Source organism: Vombatus ursinus, unplaced genomic scaffold (assembly GCF_900497805.2).
Source record: "Vombatus ursinus unplaced genomic scaffold, bare-nosed wombat genome assembly UNPS02014924.1, whole genome shotgun sequence".
NCBI classification, from domain to species: domain Eukaryota; kingdom Metazoa; phylum Chordata; class Mammalia; order Diprotodontia; family Vombatidae; genus Vombatus; species Vombatus ursinus.
The window spans coordinates 7074961-7095168 of record NW_020954702.1 but is presented as its reverse complement, the minus strand read 5'-3'; the positions used below and the strand labels follow the sequence as shown (position 1 = coordinate 7095168).

General features: G+C 35.6%; 1 protein-coding gene across 2 annotated transcripts in view; it reads left to right on the top strand.

Moving 5' to 3' along the window:
• The window catches only part of ABCG1 (ATP binding cassette subfamily G member 1), a 106219-nt gene that overhangs the window by 1471 nt on the left and 84540 nt on the right, over positions 1-20208 (top strand). For both annotated transcript variants that reach the window (XR_003567454.1, XM_027843587.1), the window contains exon 2: positions 6539-6782. Coding sequence is in view for 1 of the 2 variants with exons in the window: in XM_027843587.1 (XP_027699388.1) it covers positions 6539-6782 (244 nt within the window). In the remaining variant the exon portion in view is untranslated. The remainder of the gene's footprint in view (positions 1-6538; positions 6783-20208) is intronic.

Sequence of the window (20208 nt, the reverse complement as noted above, 5' to 3'; positions counted from 1 at the left end):
TTTTTTTATCCCCATCTATAACATCCTCAATTTGAAGTCAGCTGTACTCTGCAGGATTTGACCTACAGTTACCTCTTGCTCTGTGCTCATGGGGATTAAAAAAAGGCTTATTTTCTGAGCATGCTCTGTTTTGCACTATTACCTCCTGTGATTCCAAACAGGTTTACTGTGAAGTAACGCCTAAGGTTGCTAGCTCAATATAGAATAGATTTGGTGTAAGGCTGATGAAAAGGAATTCAGAGATTTTTGGTTAGAAACTGTTAAGGAAATCAAAAGCATTCAAGAGATATGTCCAGGTGCATCTTTTAATTTTCTACCAGCTGTTTCCTTTTGTAATTCTTCACCATGCTCCCAGGAACCTCATCCTCTTGCAAAATCACTTTAGTTTTGGTACTCACACCTTATCAGTACTCTCTATTCCTGGGACTCCTCTGAGTGGAGGATGGAGTGAACTCCATTCAAAACCTCTATTTAAGGAGGGCATCTAGGTCATCCATCTCTTCCTGTCCCACCAAGCTGTGCTGCTTTGGACCCCACTCTGAGTACCCTTCTCTTTCCTCTCCCTCCTCCCTCTTTTCAGCTTCCTTTTGTGTGTTGTCTTTCCTCATTCTTATAAACACCTTGAAGGTTGAGACTACCTTTAGTTTTTCCTATATGTATCCCTAGCATTTAGCCTCCTTCCTGGCTCATAGTAGGTGCTTAATAAATGATTGACTGACCACGCATTTATTGTTTTAGTTTGTTATGAAAAATCCAAATGCCCTCAAAGTTAAACTTTCTAACCAAGCCACATGAAATTTAGTTTTATCTAGTAGAATACTTGGATAAACACTCCTTTAAGATTCCTTGTCTCTGTATTTTTTCACATTGTGGATTCCTAAATCATATATTTAATAGAAGCATCAAGTAACTTATTTCTTGTTTGTGCATAATTAACTTTCAAAACATTTAAATTAAGAGGTTTTGGGGTTTTTTTAATAGCCCCCAAAGTTGGTATTTAGTTATGAAAAAATATTGAATAGGAAGTTATTATTAGTCATAGATATGTGTATGAACACATATACACGGATACATACATAGCAGAAGAAAAAAAGTTTAACAAAACCAGTCAACACATTGAAAAAGTCTGATGTTATATGATATTACATATGTATGTATATATTACATATATACATATACATACACATATTCCATAATCATGGATCTTTACTTTAGCAAAGGTGTAGGAAAGCTTTCTCATATCTCTTCTTTGGAGACAAATTTTTTTATTAGAATTCCACAACATTCAGTTTTTAATAGTTTTGTTGTTGTTGTTGTTTTAACATTTGCCTTGTTATTGGGTATATTACATTCCTACATCTGCTTATTTCTTCATCTTATAAACTGTTCTGTACTTCTCTATATTTTTTACACCCATCGTTTTTTACAACATGCAATTTCCAAAATGGTAATGGATTTTATGTTACATTTTTGGATTATATCCATTTCATTTATATGCCATATTTTAACCATTGTTCAAAAAATGGACATTAATTTTTTTCTAGTTTTTTTCTTCCACACAAAAAAGGGACTGCTATAAAAATTTTTGAGGTATGCGGAGCCTTTCTTTTTGTCATTGACCTCCAGCAGAGTGTCTGGGCAAATGAGCATGGACATTTTATTAGTCACTTCATTTGAATATTTCAGTTTGCTTTCCAGAATGGTTGTATCAATTGATACCTCTGCCAGCAATATGTTAATGTACCTGTCTTTTAACATTAACTGTTCTTGTTTTGACTAACTTTTCTAATTGGCTGAGTACAAGATAAAGCCTCAGGGTTATTTTGATTTTCATTTCTTTATTGTTAGTGTTTTGGAGCATCTTATCATGCAGTTTTTTTAAATAGTTTACAGTTCTTTCAAGAACTATTTATTCATACACATCTCTAATAGAGAATTGTTTTTGGATAGATATAAATGTGAGAATGCATATATATGTATACATATACACGTACGTGTGTATCTTGGATTCTAGGCCCTTTTCAGAGATACTTGATATTAAGATTTTTCCAACAATAAACTGTTCTTCTTTTTATCCTAGAGGCATTAATATTCTTGATGCAAAAAATTTTTTTCAGTATTATGTAATCAAAATTATCTACTTTATCTTTAGTAATCATCTCTTTCTTTATTTGGTTAAGAAATTGCTGCCTAGCTGTTGTGAAAAGTGTATGATGTGCTACTCTTCTCGTTTTTATGCTATAGTCTTTAAAATTCAGATCTCATACCTATTTTGATTTTATTATGTCGTGTCATGTTCAAGGAACACCAATTTCAAGGAACTTTCTAGGGAAATTGTAAAAAGACTAGAAAAGTTAGAAGGGTCCAGGCTATGAAAAGCTTTAAATGACAAACAGAGGAGATTATATTTGATCCTGGAGGGAAGAAGGAGTCACCAAAGCTCATTGAGCAGGAGGATGACTTGATTTAACCTATACACTAGAAAAAGGAGACCAATTAGAAGGCTATGGCAACAGTCCAGGCAAGGTGTGATGAGGGCCTGAACCAGTTGAACTAGGATAGTGGCTATATAATTTGAAAAAAAGGTGTGGGTGTGTATATTTGCATTCACATATTTATATAAGATTATGATCTGGCTGCCTAGAGATTGATGGTGCCCTTGACAATAACAGGAAAGTTAGGAAGAGGGAAAGGGTAGGAGAGCCTGGGGGAAAACATGAATTCTATTTTAGACATGTTGAGTTTGAGATGCTTACAGAACATATAGGACATTCAGTTCAAAATTTCCAATAAGCAATTGACAATGTGGGATGGTAGCTCAGGTGAGAGGCTAGGTCTGAATAAAAGATGATAATTGAACCTATGATGAGATTACGAAGTGAGATTTTTGTTGTTATTGCATCTTTTCAGTCATATCTAACTCTTTGTGACCCAATTAGGGATTTTCTTGGTAAAGATACGGGAGTGGTTTGCCATTTCTTTCTCCAGCTTGTTATACAAATGAGGAACTGAGGCAAACATATAGAACAAAAAGAGAAGAAGGTCTAGGTCAGAGTCCTAGGGGATACCCACAGTGGGCATGGCATTGATGAAGAAAAATTAAAGGAGACTGAGGAGGTACTGGAGGGATAGGAAGAGAGGCAGGATTGAGTAGTGCTACATAGAGAAGAGAGAATATTCAGGAGGAAAAGGTGCTTAACAGTTTCAAAGGCTGAGGATTGAGAAAAGGCTATTTGATTTGGTAATTTAAAGGTCATTGGTAATATGGTGGATGGCAGTTGCAGTTGAATGATGAAGTCAGAGGATAGATTGCATGGAGGGTTAAGAAAAGAATGAGAGCAGAGGAAATAGTGGCACAATGTAAATGGCTTTCTCAAAAATTTTAGCTAGGAAGAGGAGGATAGGATAGGATAATAACTAGCAGAGATGGAAGGATCAAATACACACACACATTGTTGGAGGAAACATTGAAGTTTTGTAGGCATCAGGAAAGGATTCAATAGAAAAGGAAAGACTGACAATAAGAAAATGGCAATGATAGAGGGGATAATTCACTGGAGAAGATTCAAGAAGATAGGATAAAAAAGGAATCTAGAGTAGTTGACCTGAAGTGAAACTGAAGTGAAGGAGAGGGGGAAAATATTTGAATGATATGAGATGAGAAGGGGGAGCTCTTGATGAATAGCCTCATTTAAAATTTTGTGTGTGTGTGTGTGTGTGTGTGTGTGTGTGTGTGTGTAGCAAGGTTCTCAACTGAAATGGTGTGGTAGGGAACACTCTGAGAGGCTTGGAAAGAGAAGAAAAAGCTTGGGACAGCAGCTATGGAAGACACATCAAATCAATCAAGGAAGAATGTTTGCCTTCCTGCACAGGGAGCTCGTTTGAATATTGTTATTATTTTGTCTAAGTCTGTAAAGGATCCCTTTGGTAGTTTCTTATAGCTCTAAAATCTATGAATTAACTTTAGGAGTATCATCATTTTTATTATATCGGTACAGCCCAGCCATGAACAATGAATATACTTCTAACTATTTATGTTCCACACTTCTTTAATGAGTGTTTTCACGTGGTACCTACTATATAGGTATTATACTTTCCTAGATAGACTCCTTGACCCTTTATGTATTTTGTTATTTCGAATGGAACTACTATTCCTACCTATTATTGTATCCTATTTTTTTATTATCATGTAGACATAATTTTGAGGGTTTTTTTTTTGTAGGCAATCGGGGTTAAGTGACTTGCCCAGGGTCACACAACTAGTAAATGTCAAGTGTCTGAGGTCAAATTTGAACTCAAGTCCTCCTGACTCCACAGTTGGTGCTCTATCCACTGTGCCACCTAGTTGCTCCAATAATTTTGAATTTTGTGGGTCAAATTTATAGCTTGCAGTTCTCCTGAAGCTATTATCTCATTTACTTTATTTGCTGTGATTTTCTTAAAATGCGGGTCTGGTCATGTCACCCTCCTACTTCATAATCTCCAGTGGCTTTCTATTGTCTCCAGGAGCAAATACAAAATGTTCCTTTGCATTCAAAGCCCTGCATAACCCAGTGCTCTCCTACCTTTCCAGTCTTTCACAGGTTACTTTCCATCATCTACTCTTTGATCCAGTGACACTGGTCTCCTAACTATTCTTTAAACAAGAAACTCTATCATGCTGCTCTGGACATTTTCTCTGATTCTTCTACACGCCTGAGATGCTCTCCCTCCACTGCTATGACCTCCTTGGCTTCCTTTATGTCCCAACTAAAATTCTACATTCTACAGAAAAACTTCCCTAACTCCTCTTTCAATTCAAGTGCTTTCCCTCTTAATTATTTCCTAGTCATCATTATACATATATACACGTGTGTATGTGTGTGTGTGTGTGTGTGTGTGTCTCTATCTTGCATCTCCTTCTTTAGATTGTAAGTTTCTTGGGGGCAGGAATTATTTTTGGTCTCTTTTTGTATCTCCAGTTCTTAGCACAGTGCCTTGCACATCGTAGGTAAGTCTGATTTTAGATGGTTCCAAAATGTGCCCAAAGTGTCTGCAACAAAATAGGCTTAGTTTTGACATTTTTTTCATCTCACTTTCATATTTCTTTTGTAGCCCTGCTGAATGCCATTTTATCCATACTTGTTTTCTACCTCTTTTTGCTTTAAAAATTAGAAAATTTTATAATCAAAGCTTAAACCCCATTTCAGAGCAAATGTTAACCAAAAGTTTGTGATTTCCAATTTTAGCAAAATATGTTAATGGATCATTAAACTCCATAATAGAAAAATGATTTTTAGCTTTAAAAACTGCTAGAGGCTAATTATTCAAATTAAGCTATTTGAGGTTGCATGACCTCAAGCCATTCTATTCTCCCCCACCACCACCACATTTATTTGATCAATTAAAATTGGTAAATAGAACTTGTGGTCACTTTTAGAAAACTTTTTCTCTCTATTCCTTTTGGGTTTTTGACTGTCAACAATAATAAAAAAAAAACTGCTCCTTTGAATAAACTTTTGAACAATCTGTGATGAATTCAGTGGGATTTGAATCCTATTTTGATCAAACATCAACATAGTTTTGCCTAGCTCTAGGTTGTAGCAATATGATAGTTAACTGAATTTCTCTTTGTGAGTTATGTAAGCAATTAACCTAGTATAGGAACAATTTTTTTAGCAGTATGGAAAAAAGTATACATGCTCATTTGAAGCTGCTATGTTTATTTTAAACTTTTTTAAGAAGAGTACCTTGCTTGATAAATTATGTGTACACTTTTGATTTCCTGTTTTTTTTTTATAGTTCCTAGAATATTATTTATTCCCTTAGGACTGTTAATCTATTACAACATTATTTTTGCTCTTCGTCACAAAAATACTTTAGGTCCTTGACACCTAAATTATAATTAAACTATCAAAAGAAGTTTTGAAAACCAAAACTAGATTAAAAAACATAGGAATTGGAAGCACCAGATGGTGGTTAAAAAGTAATTTAGTCCATGGATCCACAAGTAAATTGATTGTACAATCTCTCTGTGCCTTAGTTTCCTCACCTGTAGAGAGAAAGGAGTGTTGTGAAGATAAAATGGGAAAATGGAGAAATCCAAAGTTAATATGATTACTATTAAGAAAGTGAATGAGAGATTGTGTGAAAGATAAGAAAAGAACTAATTGAAATATTCTTTAGGTAATAATTATGTTTGCTTTATTTGCCTTAGCTATCATTTCATTTAGTCAATGATTATTTTTCAGGATGATTGGTCATTGTTTTATACTTCAAAGAAAATGGTTTATCATAATTATGACTTGATTTTATCATGCCCTGTAAAATTTTTGGCAAGTTACCATTTCACATTTCAACTTTAAAAAAATTAATCTAAAAATTATAGAAAAAATCACCTTAAGGCCCTTTGAAAAATAAAAGTATATACACTATTGTTTATAATAGGATACCAGTTCCATTGGGATTTTCTTGATCTTGGTAGTTGCTAATGACAAAGACTTTGCTTCCATCTATGTAATTTACAAGATCATATTGCCTCTTTCTTTTTTCCCCGTAGAATGCCAGCAGTTATTCTTCAAGTGTGACAGAGCCAAAGTCAGTGTGTGTCTCAGTGGATGAAGTGGTTTCAAGTAGTATGGACAGTACAGAGACTGATCTGCTAAATGGACACATGAAAAAGGTGGACAACAATCTGACTGAAGCACAGCGCTTCTCCTCCTTGCCTAGGAGGGCAGCAGTGAATATTGAATTTAAGGACCTTTCCTATTCTGTCCCAGAAGGACCATGGTGGAGGAAGAAAGGTGAGGCAAGCTTATCTTTTGAAATTTAGTGAGAAGTAATAGGGGAGGCAGAGCATAGTGAAAAAAAAAAAGCATGAAATTGTAATTGTTTGGTAAATCTGTTGAATAAAGCATTGGATGTCTCAGTGTGTTGTTTTCTAATTGGTAAAACAAGAAGGTGGAACTAAATAATCCAAAGTTCTAACCGGTCTGACTCTATAATATATTATTGTGAAGTGTTCCAACCTTGGGGAATTAAGGATGAGTGTCTTCAAACTTTGGTCATGGTTAAGTAATATGAAAAAGAAAACTTTGATGTTGTAAGGTACCTCCTTACAACTTACCATCCTTTATTAGACTTCTTCTTGGGGTCTGATCTTAGCACAGTTTTACTCTCTGAGAAACTACAAGTAGCTCTTTAATATCTGAAGATAGACGCTTTTATTTTCTTCTTCAGGCCAGCGATTTCTTCATATATTATTCACTTAGTTTTAAAAGAGTTAATTGAGTCTATAAAAAAAAAACGAAAAAAAACCTCCTTTTGGCCAAAGATTTCACTCTCCTTTACCATAAGTAAACAAATTTGAATTTTATCTTCACCAAAGTAGACTCAATATGTGAGATCTGGTTATATGAACTTTTGGTGTACATGAAATATTAATTATGAAGACTGGAAATTTTAATTCAAGCTAAAGAAATACAGATTTAAAAACTCCCACCAAATGGCGAAAAAACCCTTCACAATATATTTGTAAAAAATTTTACATTTTTATTAAGAAGTGATAAACTTCTTGGTTTGTGAAAATGTGCATTATAATTTTCTTAATGTGACTCCATCAGGTTAAAAGGACTTTTTTACATAGGTTTTATGATTGCCTTTCATTTTAAAAATTAACTTCTAACACTTTTAATATCAAATAGAAGGCAAAAAAAGTTTATTGTAACTTAAAAAATAGTAACTTCTACTAACTACTTGTTTATGACAGAGATCTTTTTTTAAAAAGTTTTTTTTTACTATTTCATGTCAGAGGACGATTAATGAATTAAATTGAATCATATGGGTAACCGCCAAAAAAACAGAGAGCTTTGGAACTTGTTTGTCTTTGAGAGGTTGGATTGTGTATAAACTTACGGAAGTTTGTTTGATGTTGAAGGGAATCAAGGACTGATGTAAATTTTCAGTTCTCTCAGCAATGTGGTTACCCATGTCTCTTCCTCATTTCTTATCTCCAGATTCAGGAAGTAAATATATTCTTGGATTAACATTTTATTTTCTTCATCCTGACCTATTTGGATCACTGGCTTTCATTTTCCTATATGTCTTGCTAAATGTAGCATTCTTTGTAAACTTCCTATAAGATGCTCTTTCCTCTGAATGAGAAAACTAATTAAGAGGAAGTTAGGACACATGTTGAAGAGTGTTGTACAGGAGTCTTTTCTACTAATATAAAACAAATTGACAATCTTTATAGATTGAGAAAAAAAGGAAAAGAAGTGATTAGAACACCAGTGGAAAATTATTTTTCATTAAGAAAACAATTTAGCTATAATCACAGCATCTTTTTTTTTCTTTTTGAGGAGAAACAATTAAGCTTTTCTTTTCTTTTTTTTTTTTGACTAGGCAATGGGGTTAAGTGACTTGCTCAAGGTCTGGTAAGTGTCTGAGTCTGGATTTGAACTCAGGTCCTCCTGACTCCAGGGCAATGCTCCATCCACTGCACCACCTAGCTGCCCCAAGCTTTTATTTTCTATTAACATCATTTTGTTTGTCTAGCCTTAAGAAATAGGGCAGAACTAACTTTTGTAGGACTTTTGCATTTGAGGAATTTGAACTTATTTAAGTAAATACATGCTTCAAAGCATTGTGCAAAAGACGCAAAGATGAAAAATGTCAACTCTACTCTCAAGGTGCTTATTGAGGTGTAATAAGGGGGATAACACATAAGGAAGAATGTGGTAAGAGAATTGAAAAGAGATCCCAATACAGTGTTTTGAGGATTTTGTGGAAGGACAGATTGATTTCAGCTGACTGGAGAGAAGAATGAGGAGATTAGGAAATGCTTCATGAAAGAGATGGTACCTGATCTGGGACTAGAAGAGAAATAAAGATGTGGAGGTTGTGGGAGGAACCTATCCTATGCATAAGTGGCGGCTTGTATGATCGCATTGCAGGGAAGAGGATACAGTAATACTGGGGGAGCAGCTACAACTGATTAGGCTGATTAGTCTGATTAGGCTGGCATCAAGAATGCTTGAAGGGGAATAGTGTGAAATAAGATTAGAAAAATAGATTGAAAACAAATTGTGAAGGGCCTTGAGTGACAGGCTAAGGATTTTTAAATTTTATACTGTGGAAAATTATTCTTTGAACAGAGGGTAAAATGGCCAGAACTGTGCATTAGGAAAGTTATTTTGGCAGCAGTGTGAAAAAAATAAATGAGAGAGGGGAGAGAAGAGGAAGGAGAACAGTTAAGAATCTAATACAGCAGTCTAGGTAAGACAGAATGAAAACCTGTATTTTAGGGTGGTGGTGTGTGAGTGGAGAAGAGACAAATGTGAAAAATATTTTGGAAGTAGAATCAATAGGATTGTGTAACTGAATGGGGGTTATGGATGAAGGATAAAGAAAAGCCAAAGATGACTGAGACTATAATTTTGCATAACAGGGAAGATGATAATACTATCAAAATAATTTATTTTGGTAAATAAATGGGTGTGTATGTCAAGAGGGAATTATGCTTTTCATTTTGAGTATTTTGAATTTTAGGGTTCAGTGAACATCTAAGTGGAGTTATTTTTCAGAACTGCAATTGAGGAGAGGTTATAGTTGGGTATGCAGATTTAGAAATCACCTGAGCTAGGTTGAGCAGTTAATGGCACCTAGAGAGAACACTGGGCCTGGAATTAGGAAGACCTGAATTCAAATCCAGCCTCAGACACTTCTAACTGTGTGACCCTGGCCCAGTCTCTTAACCTCTATCTGCCTTACCTTCCTGAACTGCAGAATAATAATAGCACCTACTTTGCCAGGTAATTGGGAGAAACAAATGAGGTAATATTTGTAAAGTATTTAGCACAAAGGCTGATTCATGGTGGATACTATATAGATACCTCTTCCCTTCTTCTTCCTTTCCCCATTCAAAGTGATAACAATAATAGCTAGCATTCATTTAATTTTATCTATTATATTTGTTATATATTTAAGTGATGTGGATATTAGAAGTTAGTGATAGAAGACAGAAAGTCAAAGGACAGAATATTTGGGGGAAAAGAAGAAAGAAGAACCAGCAAAGGGTGCTGAAGAGTGTTCACAGATAGGATCAAAACCCAGGAGATAGTAGTGTCAAAGAAGTTATGAAAGTGGAATATATCAAGAAGGAAAGAGAACTCAACAACTTCATATATTGCAGAAAGGTTAGAGAGAATAAGTATTGAGAAAAGGCCATTGGATATGGCAGTTAGAGCTCTTTGGTTATATAGCTAGTCTTGGTGGATAAACTTGCTATAATAAGTTTTCCTTTTGAATATGAGTTGGACTAGATAATTGCTAAACTCTCTTCAGCTTTGAAATACTGTGCCCAGGAGAAGATATATATATATTTTGAATGTCCACTTAGTGGAATCTTTATCTAACATTTACACTTGTGAATAATAAAAACCTATTTTTTTTTAAAGAAAGGGATTCTTTTACATTCAGGCCTAATAGTATGACCATTTGTTTGAGTCTATTGAAACTTTAGCATTAAATTAAGTAATTTAAGTAAATACATGCTTCAAAGCATTGTGCAAAAGACGCAAAGATGAAAAATGTCAACTCTACTCTCAAGGTGCTTATTGAGGTGTAATAAGGGGGATAACACATAAGGAAGAATGTGGTAAGAGAACTGAAAAGAGATCCCAATACAGTGTTTTGAGTTTTTTCTCTTTAATTTGAAGAAAGGGTTTTATATGAGAGGAGGAGAGATGATTGAAAAGTTCACTAGAAATGCCAAGAGACTTTTGCTATGCTTGGTTATATATCATATTTAAAATAGATCATTAGACCTTTGACCTTGATCAGGGGTGGGGAACCTGCAGCCTTGAAGTCTCATGTGGCCTTTTAGATCATTGAGTGTGGCCTTTTGACTGAGTCCAAGTTTTATAGAACAAATCCTTTTATTAAGGGGATTTGTTCTGCGAAATTTAGATGCAAAGGGCTGTACTTGAGGACCTAGAGAGCCACATGTGGCCCTAAGGCCATAGGTTCCCCACCCCTGGCCTAAATAATATTTCTTATCAGCCTATTATATGCACTGTATAAACTTGGCCTGTTGCCCAGGTTTTAGTATAATTACAAATGTTTAGGTCATTACCACCATGTGCAATAAATATAGTTATCAATAAACTAACCATTTTGGGGAAAGTATACTTTGTAAAAGAATTTGGAAGTATCTATGTCAAAATATATTTTTGTATCAGTAAATTAGGAAAAAAAAGTATCAATAAATTGAAGAATTAATTTATATTCCCCCTAAATAAAATAAAAGTGAATGTAATCCCCAACCCAGAAGTTTAAATATTTAGAAACTGTGGTCAGAATCTCATTTTGAATCTAATTTCCAATTGGGCATATTAGTTTTTTAAATAAATTTTAATACTAGTCATTAAACATTTTTAACAAGTACTTACATTTTTATCTAATCAGTGACTGACTATAATTGTTGACATTTGAAGAAGCCATCAGGACTGGTCATTCTACACAGTTTGCCTCTTTTATTTTTCCTTTTCAGTGCTTATTTCAGGTGCCTTGTACTCCGTAAGAGATCCAGACTCCACCTGAAGCTCAAAGTGAACCTTTTTCCTCCTTCAATTTCTTAGCATGCTCTATAAGAGTCCTCCTAGTCACTTAATCTTGTTCTTACCTCTATTAGAGGAGTATGGGTTAGTGGACAGAACCCTGAATTTGGAGCAGGAGGCTTGACTTTGTCATGGTCACCTCATCTGTCCATAATCACAGGTTCACAGGGTAAGATCTTGATGTCAAAACTCCTCAATTTTACTGATGAGGACACAAGGCCCAAAAGGGTTAAGTGACTTGCCAAGGTCACACAAGGTCAGCTATGAAAAGTGAGTGGGGTTTTCAGCTCCTTCATGACCTCCAAGAAGCAGAAGATCAGGAAAATTACCTGGGTGTCCTTGGACAGTGATAGAAAAAGGATTTGAATCTGGCTTCTCTGACCTTAATGCCGGTGCTATTTCTATTATTTCAAGTTACCTCTCTCTAAGGATCCTTTTGATTCAAATCTGTTGTTGCTGATCTCTCTCTCTCTCTCTCTCTCTCTCTCTCTGAGTGTGTGTGTGCATGTGCGCGTGTGCGTGTATTTGATGTTTCATGGAGTTAGGAAAAGTAAAAAATGGATATGTTAACAAAAATTTCTTTGAAGTCAGAGAAAAAAAGAAGTTATCTTAATTAGTTCAGAGCCCCAAGTGACATACCTTGGCAGCTATGTCCAAATAGTTATCAGAGATGCAACAGTCCTACCCTATTTTTGTGATAGTTCCAGGGAATCTGGAGCTAAGGTTGCCCTTAAGGTTTTGACCCCATTGTGCTTACTTTTGTTAGATTTTTGGAGGTAGTTAGATTTTTGTTAGATTTTTGGAGCTCTGCTGCCCTGTTCGACTCTGAGGCAGTAGCAAAAGAAGTTTTGAGCTTTTTGTTACTGAGTGAAAGCTTATGATAAGATGTCCCTCATCAGCAGAGCTTATACATTTTCATTTTCTCATTGTAGTGTATTTTTGACTTAGTATTCTCTCAGTGTAGCTTAAGGTAGACTCTTTGTGTTAGGGACTACCTTTACAAACTTTCAGCACATTAAATATACTGCTGGTGTTTAGCACTTTATATTGGAGCCTGACTATAAAACACTATGACCACGATGTCATAGAAAAATCATCAAATTTTAGTGTTGGAAGAGCCTATAAAAACCATTTGGTCTACCTTCCTTTCTTCACATATAAGACCCAGAAGCCCATAGAGATAAAGTGACCTGCCCAAAGTCATACAGTTAATTTGTAACACAGCTGGAACTTAGATTCTGGTCCTTGTGACTTTCATTCCCTTATTCTTTCTGCTGCAAAATTTGTATCTGCCTTAGATGCTATTGAAAATATCGGGAAGATAATGTTATTGTTTCACCCAACACATAGATCTTTGGTAGTGGTCCCAATGACATAGTCAGAGCTCTGCAAAGAAAGGTCATGCCATAGCTAATATAAAACTACTCAATGAACCAAGGGCTTTGAAATATTTCAAAGAAAAATCTGTTTACCAAAGATATTGTTTTGTGGGGAGGAGAGGTCCAAGCATTAACTCTGTTAAACTTTTGAATTCAAATATACAGAAACTTAGAGGCATATTGCTTTTTCAATTGCATTTATGCTTTTTTCATATGATTAATGATCTCTTTGGAGAGAAACCTAGATCATGTAATGGATTCCCAATAGAGAACATAATTCTGAAAGGAATTATGCTCAAGAGAAAAAAAATAATCCCTAAGGACACCTTCACATACTACTCATGTAGTAATTACTTTCCCACAAGGAATTAACTCAGGTAGGATAAACTGATGGGGCAAAATCATTTGGAAGAGTATACTGTCATTTCAGTTCACAAACAGAATTTATTTTTTCAAATTTTGCTTTTTAAAATTTAAACTTTAAAGTTTCCTTTATATTTCCATTGGTTTTAAACCTCTTCCAAGATCATAAGGATTTTACTTATTCAATTAAAAATCATAGAGGTATTGTAAGATCTCTCTTTTTGGCAAGATTTGGCAATCTTAGCTATGTTGTCTCATAGGACAGACATGCTGATAATATATGTAGATACTTTGCATTGATTAGTTGAAAGACATTTATTAAGCCCCTTCTATGTGTCAAATACTGTCTCACCAAACTTTTAATTATTTTTAAGTTAGCTCTTAGGTTAACAGCTATAAGGCAGCTTTTTTCATCCATTTAGTCAGGTGGACAGTGCAAGATGGAGTTTGATTTTACTACAGAGAACTAAGTATCCTAAGTATCTATCCACTTATGAAATGAACCTGGTATGTATGGCTTGATATCCTTTAAGCAAGTGACATTTTTAGAAATAGAATAGGAGAGAAATAGAATTAGAATTAGAATAGAATAGAATAGAAATAGAACACATTTACCAAGACTGCATTGTTGTTATATTTAGGTTGAGATGAAGTAGGATACCCTAAGTAGTATTATGTGTGTAGGTAATATATAATTGTTCAGTCAATTTATCATTTTAAGAGGTAAAAACAAAAAACCCTGCAATCCAATATTCCAGTAGCATTATTACACACCCCCCCATGGAGGAATTAAAAATGTCAAGTCATATTTGTTAGATTATCTTTAATAATTGCACTTTATTTGTGAAAATACTTTTGCATATCTTTCTCAAGTAAAATTACTCTTTTTACCTCCCTAACAAGACAAAAGAGGAATATTAACCAGCCTTGTAGTAATAGGATAACAACTAACCTGTAACAGGCAAGTGAAAATGAGTGCAGTTTATTAACAAATACCTTTTGGGAACCTCAAGTAGAGAAGTTTGCCTTCTACCCAAATTCATTATGACCCTGTCAAACTCTTTTGGACAGGGATTTTCGTCAGGAAAATCAAACTCTTCAGCTTGTGGCAAACCAAATAGAATTTCATATTCACAGTCTTGTCCATTTCTAGCTGCTTTATACTGATTCCTCATTTCATTCATTCTGTGCTCTTCCTTACAAGATCATACCCCAGCAATGTACTATTTTAGTTTTCAATCAGTCAAGAAAATTAGGAAGAAATTATATCCAAGCCCCTTTGAGAAGACTCTGTGAACCTAAGAACCTTGATTCTACTTTTTAAAAGGATTTTTATAGAACTGTATATTATTCAACTGAATCGTGACATTGTGTGTGATGATTTGCCTTTATTAATTTGTGTCTCAAATTTGGCAATACTGGTCATGGGATAAGCTAATTTTTCAGAATGAAATTGCTTTGGAAGCTTGAAAGGGATCATGGTTGACTTAATGAATGAACTACCTTTCAGAATTCTGGGGGAATTTAATGGTCAGATTTGGGAGAGGAATATTATTGCTCAAAAAAGCATAATAGCATTATTGGTCTTACCATTCGATGTCTTCATTTGCAGCCATCTCTCATATTTATATAGTAACAATATAATCACAACCTATTCAGTTAGATCCCTTTTTTAAAGTAGCAGAGGCCATTCAGAACACGTAGCCAAAAACTTTTGCTTGGTCCTCACGGATTTGAAAAGATGGAACGTCTTCTGAATGCCTTTGAACACACTGGCAACAGTATACTTGGATTTGCAGTAAAATGACAGAATATGGCTATATTAATAGAATCATAGATTTAGAGCTGAAAGGGACCATGGAAGTCCTTGAATTTACACATTTAGTAAACGAGGGAAATCAGGAGCAGAGAGATTGACTTGGTCAGAATCACATGGCTAATAAGTGCCTGGGGCAGGATTCAAGCTCAAATTTTCTGACGCAAAAGAATCACAGAATTTGAGAGGTGAAAGGGACCTCAGATGCTATCTAGCTCAACCCTTACATAAAGGAATCCCACTATAACATACTTGACAAGTTGTCATTTAAACTGTGCTTGAAGAACTCCAAGGAGAGGGAACCCTCCCCTCACCTCTCTTGGCATCTAATCCTGCTTTTGGATAGCTCTAAATGTTGAGAAGTTTTCCCTGATATCAAGCTTATATTGGCCTTTGTGCAACTTCCACCTCTGGCTTTTGATTCTGCCCTCTAGGACCAAATAGAACAAATTCAATCCCTTGAATTCCATTTGACAGCCCTTTGAATATTTTTTTAAATTAACATTTCAATTTATTATTTATTTATTTAAAACATTCCTTTCTTTTTAAATTTGAGTTCCAAATTCTCTCCCTCACCCATTGAGAAGGTGAGCAATATGATATATCAATTATACATGTGAAATCATGCAAAACATAGTTCCACATTTGCCTATTCCAAAAAAAGCAAAAGAAATTTAAAAGTGAGAAAATTATACTTCAGTTTACACTCAGAGTTCATCAGTTCTCTCTCTGGAGTTGGATAATATTTTTTCATCATTAGTCCTTTGGAAATGTCTTGGATCATTGTATTGATTAGAGTAGTCAAGTCTTGAACAGTTGATCATCATTACAACATTGCTGTTACTATGCACAATGATCTCTGTAATGATCCCCCTCTTACAAAAAGAGTTGTTAATTAAATTCCTAAAGCCCCCATGTTATGTGTGAATGTAACTGCAAGGTATGTGCCCTACTACCTTGGCAAAATAATTCCTTTCTTAATATAAAGAAGCATATGTTTCATATTCACACCCACTGGTTAACCCCTCTAGGCATAAATTTCATATAGACAAACTTAAGGGGCCCCAGGGCACCATCTGAGCTCACACTGTGTATGTACCCCAGATCAAGCTTCAATCTCTCCTCTTGCATATACCTACACCCTTCTAAAAACTGTATGAAAAGCTCCCACTGGTCAGTCAGCCTTAACCAGAACAGACCACTCAACTTGGTCACAAAGGCTTACTTACTAGTGGGATAGAGGAGCTCCACTGACTTTGCCGAAGGGGAGCCATGATCCAAGTAGCCTTACTGAGGTGAGCCTGTACTCCTGTAAACATGGACAGCTCCTGGTAGACAGCTCCCATCAGTCTTGCCCCACACCATCCCAGGCCCTGAGCATTTACACTTGCTTTTACAATAAACATCATTTATTCTGCATCACTCCTGACTGCACCTGAGTAATTCATGGCACTGGCACTTCATGGCAGATTTTGACACCTCCAGTTTTTCTTACTTCACTTTGCATCTGTTCATTTTTTAGCCCTATTCTTTTTTCTGGAACCACCCCTTCATCATTTCTTATAGCACAGTAATACTCCATCAAAATCATATGCCACAACTTGTTCAGACATTCCCCTATTGATGCACATCCCCTCAATTTCTAGTTCTTTGCCACCACAAAAAGAGCTGCTATAAATATTTTTTTGTATATTTAGGTCCTTTTGCTTTTCCTTTGATCTCTTTGGGATACAGACCTGGTAGTGATATTGTTGGATCAAAGGATATGCACAGTTTTATAGCCCTTTGGGTTTAGTTCCAAATTATTCTTCATAATCGTTAGACCAGTTCACTACTCCACACTAAAATATTAGTATTTTCCTCATGCTCTCGAGCATTTGCCATTTCTGATAGGTGTGAGGTGGTCCCTTCAGATATGTAAAGACAGTCATCCTGTCTTCTCTTCTCCAGGCTAAATATACCCAGTTCCTTCAACTAGTGTTCATATGGCATGGACTTGAAGCTCTTTACCATCCTGATTGCCCTCCTAAGGACATTATCTGAAACTTATCAATGTCCTTCCTATACCATGATGCCCAGAACAGAGAATGAAATTTTATATAAGACCTAGTAAAGTGAAACTATTATCACCCTATTCCTTGAAGCTTGGACATTCCTAATGTAGCCCAACATTGTGTTAGCTCTTTTTGGCTGTGTGATATGAGAATAGCTGACTTTTTCTGAGGCCCTACCCCAATCAGGTTATGCTACTGTTTTTCAAGAGGTACTGAAACTCATCTTGAGAGTTAATTGGCTCAGGAGACTGGCTCAGGTTGTTGATATGGCTTCCTGTTTGCCTGAGTAAGAAAGGCCACTGGGAGCTCTAGGTCCCTCCCTGAGGCTTCTGACTATGGAACCACGGCATGACTAACAAAGGAAGTTGTGTGCCCCTGCCTGGATCAATGTGGCATCCTCACCAAATATCCTTGTTGATTGTCCTTCCTTTGTTATGGCTAAGCAAACCTTTGTTGTTAACTGTTAAATGATCTATGAACGACTCACTTCTTTCTATTACTGGGCCTAAATTACAAGGGAGTAGATTAAGTCAGGCTTAGCCCATCAAGGGCTATTCCATCACACTGATATTTCATATTGAGCTTGCATCTGGGAGATCTTTTTTCAGAACAGCCACTGTTTAAGCATGCCTCTCACATTTTATACTTGTGAAGTTGATTTTCTTATACCTGTGTTACTTTGCATTTATCCCTATTGGATTTCATCTTATTAGATTCTCAAGATCCATTTGGATCCTAACTGTAATCCACTGTGTTCCTGTTCTAGATATTTTAATGATGCATTCTAGAATTCCTCCAAGTATTTGAAGTAAAGCTCACAGTGCTATGGTTTACAGCCCTTATTCTCTTACTTTTTTTATGGAACTTTTCTCTTCTCAGTTTGTATTACTTCTACTGTTTCTCTGTTCTTTCAAGTATCACAGAGCACTCTTAACAGTCACATCTTCCAGTTCATTCAGAGCTTGAGAAGAAGAACATCTAGATTGTTGTTGTTAAGTTGTTTCTGACTCTTCATGACCCCATTTTGGGGTTTTCTTGGTAAAGATACTGAAGTGTTTTGTTTTCCTTCTCTAGCTGATTTTACAGATGAGGAAACTGAGGCAAACAAGGTTAAGGGACTTTTCCATGGTCACAAAGCTAGTAAATGTCTGAGGCTAGATTTGAACTCAGGAAAAGGAGTCTTCCTTACTCTAGGCCCAACACTCTGTCACATCACTTAGCTGCCCTCTAGACAAGGTGATTTCAATTCGTCAAGGTAGGTAGATATTCTCTTATTATTTCCTTACTTACCTATCACTTATTACTTTATTACCCATTGTCTTACTTACTTATCAACTTCCTGTTAATCATTTTTATTGTCATTTCCAGTTTAAAGATAATTCTCCTTTGCAGAGAAAATAAATAAAATATGAATTAAGCAGCTTTCCCTCTCTCTTTTATCATAGTCTCACCCACTCCAAGCAAAGGTCCTAGCCCTTCTTCAATCTTCTATTTCCTTCTCATATGGCTTAAAAATTATTGTTTGTTTATAGCTTTTCTCACCAGCCTCAGATCATTATGAACTGCAGCATTCTTCATATTATTTTTACAAAGTGTGACAAATTCTTATATTCATTCTCTATTACTTGTCTTTTCTCCTTTCTTCTGTATATTTCCTATTAAAATCCAAATTGGTTGTTGAGTTCTCTGTGTGTCCATGTTTGTCTCTACTAACAAATCCCAATTTTTCTTCTCACTGGAATTGTCTCTTTAGAATTTTGTTCTTAAGTATCCCTTAACCTTCCTGGTTAATTTTCCCTGAAGCATTTTACTCCAGGGGACTTTACCTACATTTTATTTGAACCCTTTGACATTGCCTTTCCCACATCTAGGGTCCATCATTATGCTGTCCAGATTTTCTCTCTTCATCTATAACAAACTCTAGGAAGAAATGGTCATTTCCTTCATCTTCCCCCATCACTTTAAAAAAATAATTTGTATTAACAAAAAAGTTTTTTTCTTCGTCCCATACCCCACTCTCCTATTTTTCTACTCTATCTACCTGTTAGTGAGAATCAGATCCCAAATAGCATTTCCTCTTATTGTTTCTGCCACCTTTTGAAGGATTAATTTATCACTAAGGCAATTAATGAAGTTATTAGCTGACCTGCTTTTGATGGGTGCAGGAGGAGAAGAGAGGGGAATGAAGAGGAGATCCATAGATCAAATCTCTCCCCCTTTACTGGGCTTATGATCAATTTTTTATAATTAGTTTATTTCTTCTTTCTGTCCAGATGACCTGGAAAGAAAGATACAAAGTCACTTCCTTTTCCTACTACTCTGACCTTCACCTAAATGTTCTTCATCATGCTTTCCTCTTCTGCTGGATTTCTTCACATTGTTAATATACAATTCTTCCCCAGCCTCCCTTTTACCTATGCCAGGGGTGGGGAACCTGTAGCCTTAAGGTCACATGTGGCCTTCTAGGTCTTTATGTGCGGCCTTTGGACTAAATCCAAATTTTACAATTTCACAAATTTTACAAATTGAAAGGATTTGTTTGTAAAATTTGGATTCAGTCAAAAGGTCACCCTTAAGGACCTAGAATGCCACATGTGGCCTTAAGGCTGTAGGTTCCCCACCCTGCCACATGTGGCCTTAAGGCTGTAGGTTCCCCACCCCTGACTTATGCTATTTCTTTTAAATAAAGCACATACAACCAGATCCATGGTCTGGTCACAATACAATCATGGGTTTTATCTTCTTTCATTAGTGCTTCTTTGTTCTTGTCTAAACTTTGAGCATTTCTGTATAGACATTTGAGGCCATGGGTTTTACTACTGACTGCATTTTCTTAGATTTTGCCTCCTCTGAATTTCTGTGTGTTTCGGTTGCTATTCTTCTTCCTTCTTTGAGCCTATCCTATAGTATCTAACTTGGGGGGTATCTGTATCTATAGGTATATCTACATCCCTATCTATCTATCTATCTATCTATCTATCTATCTATCTATCTATCTA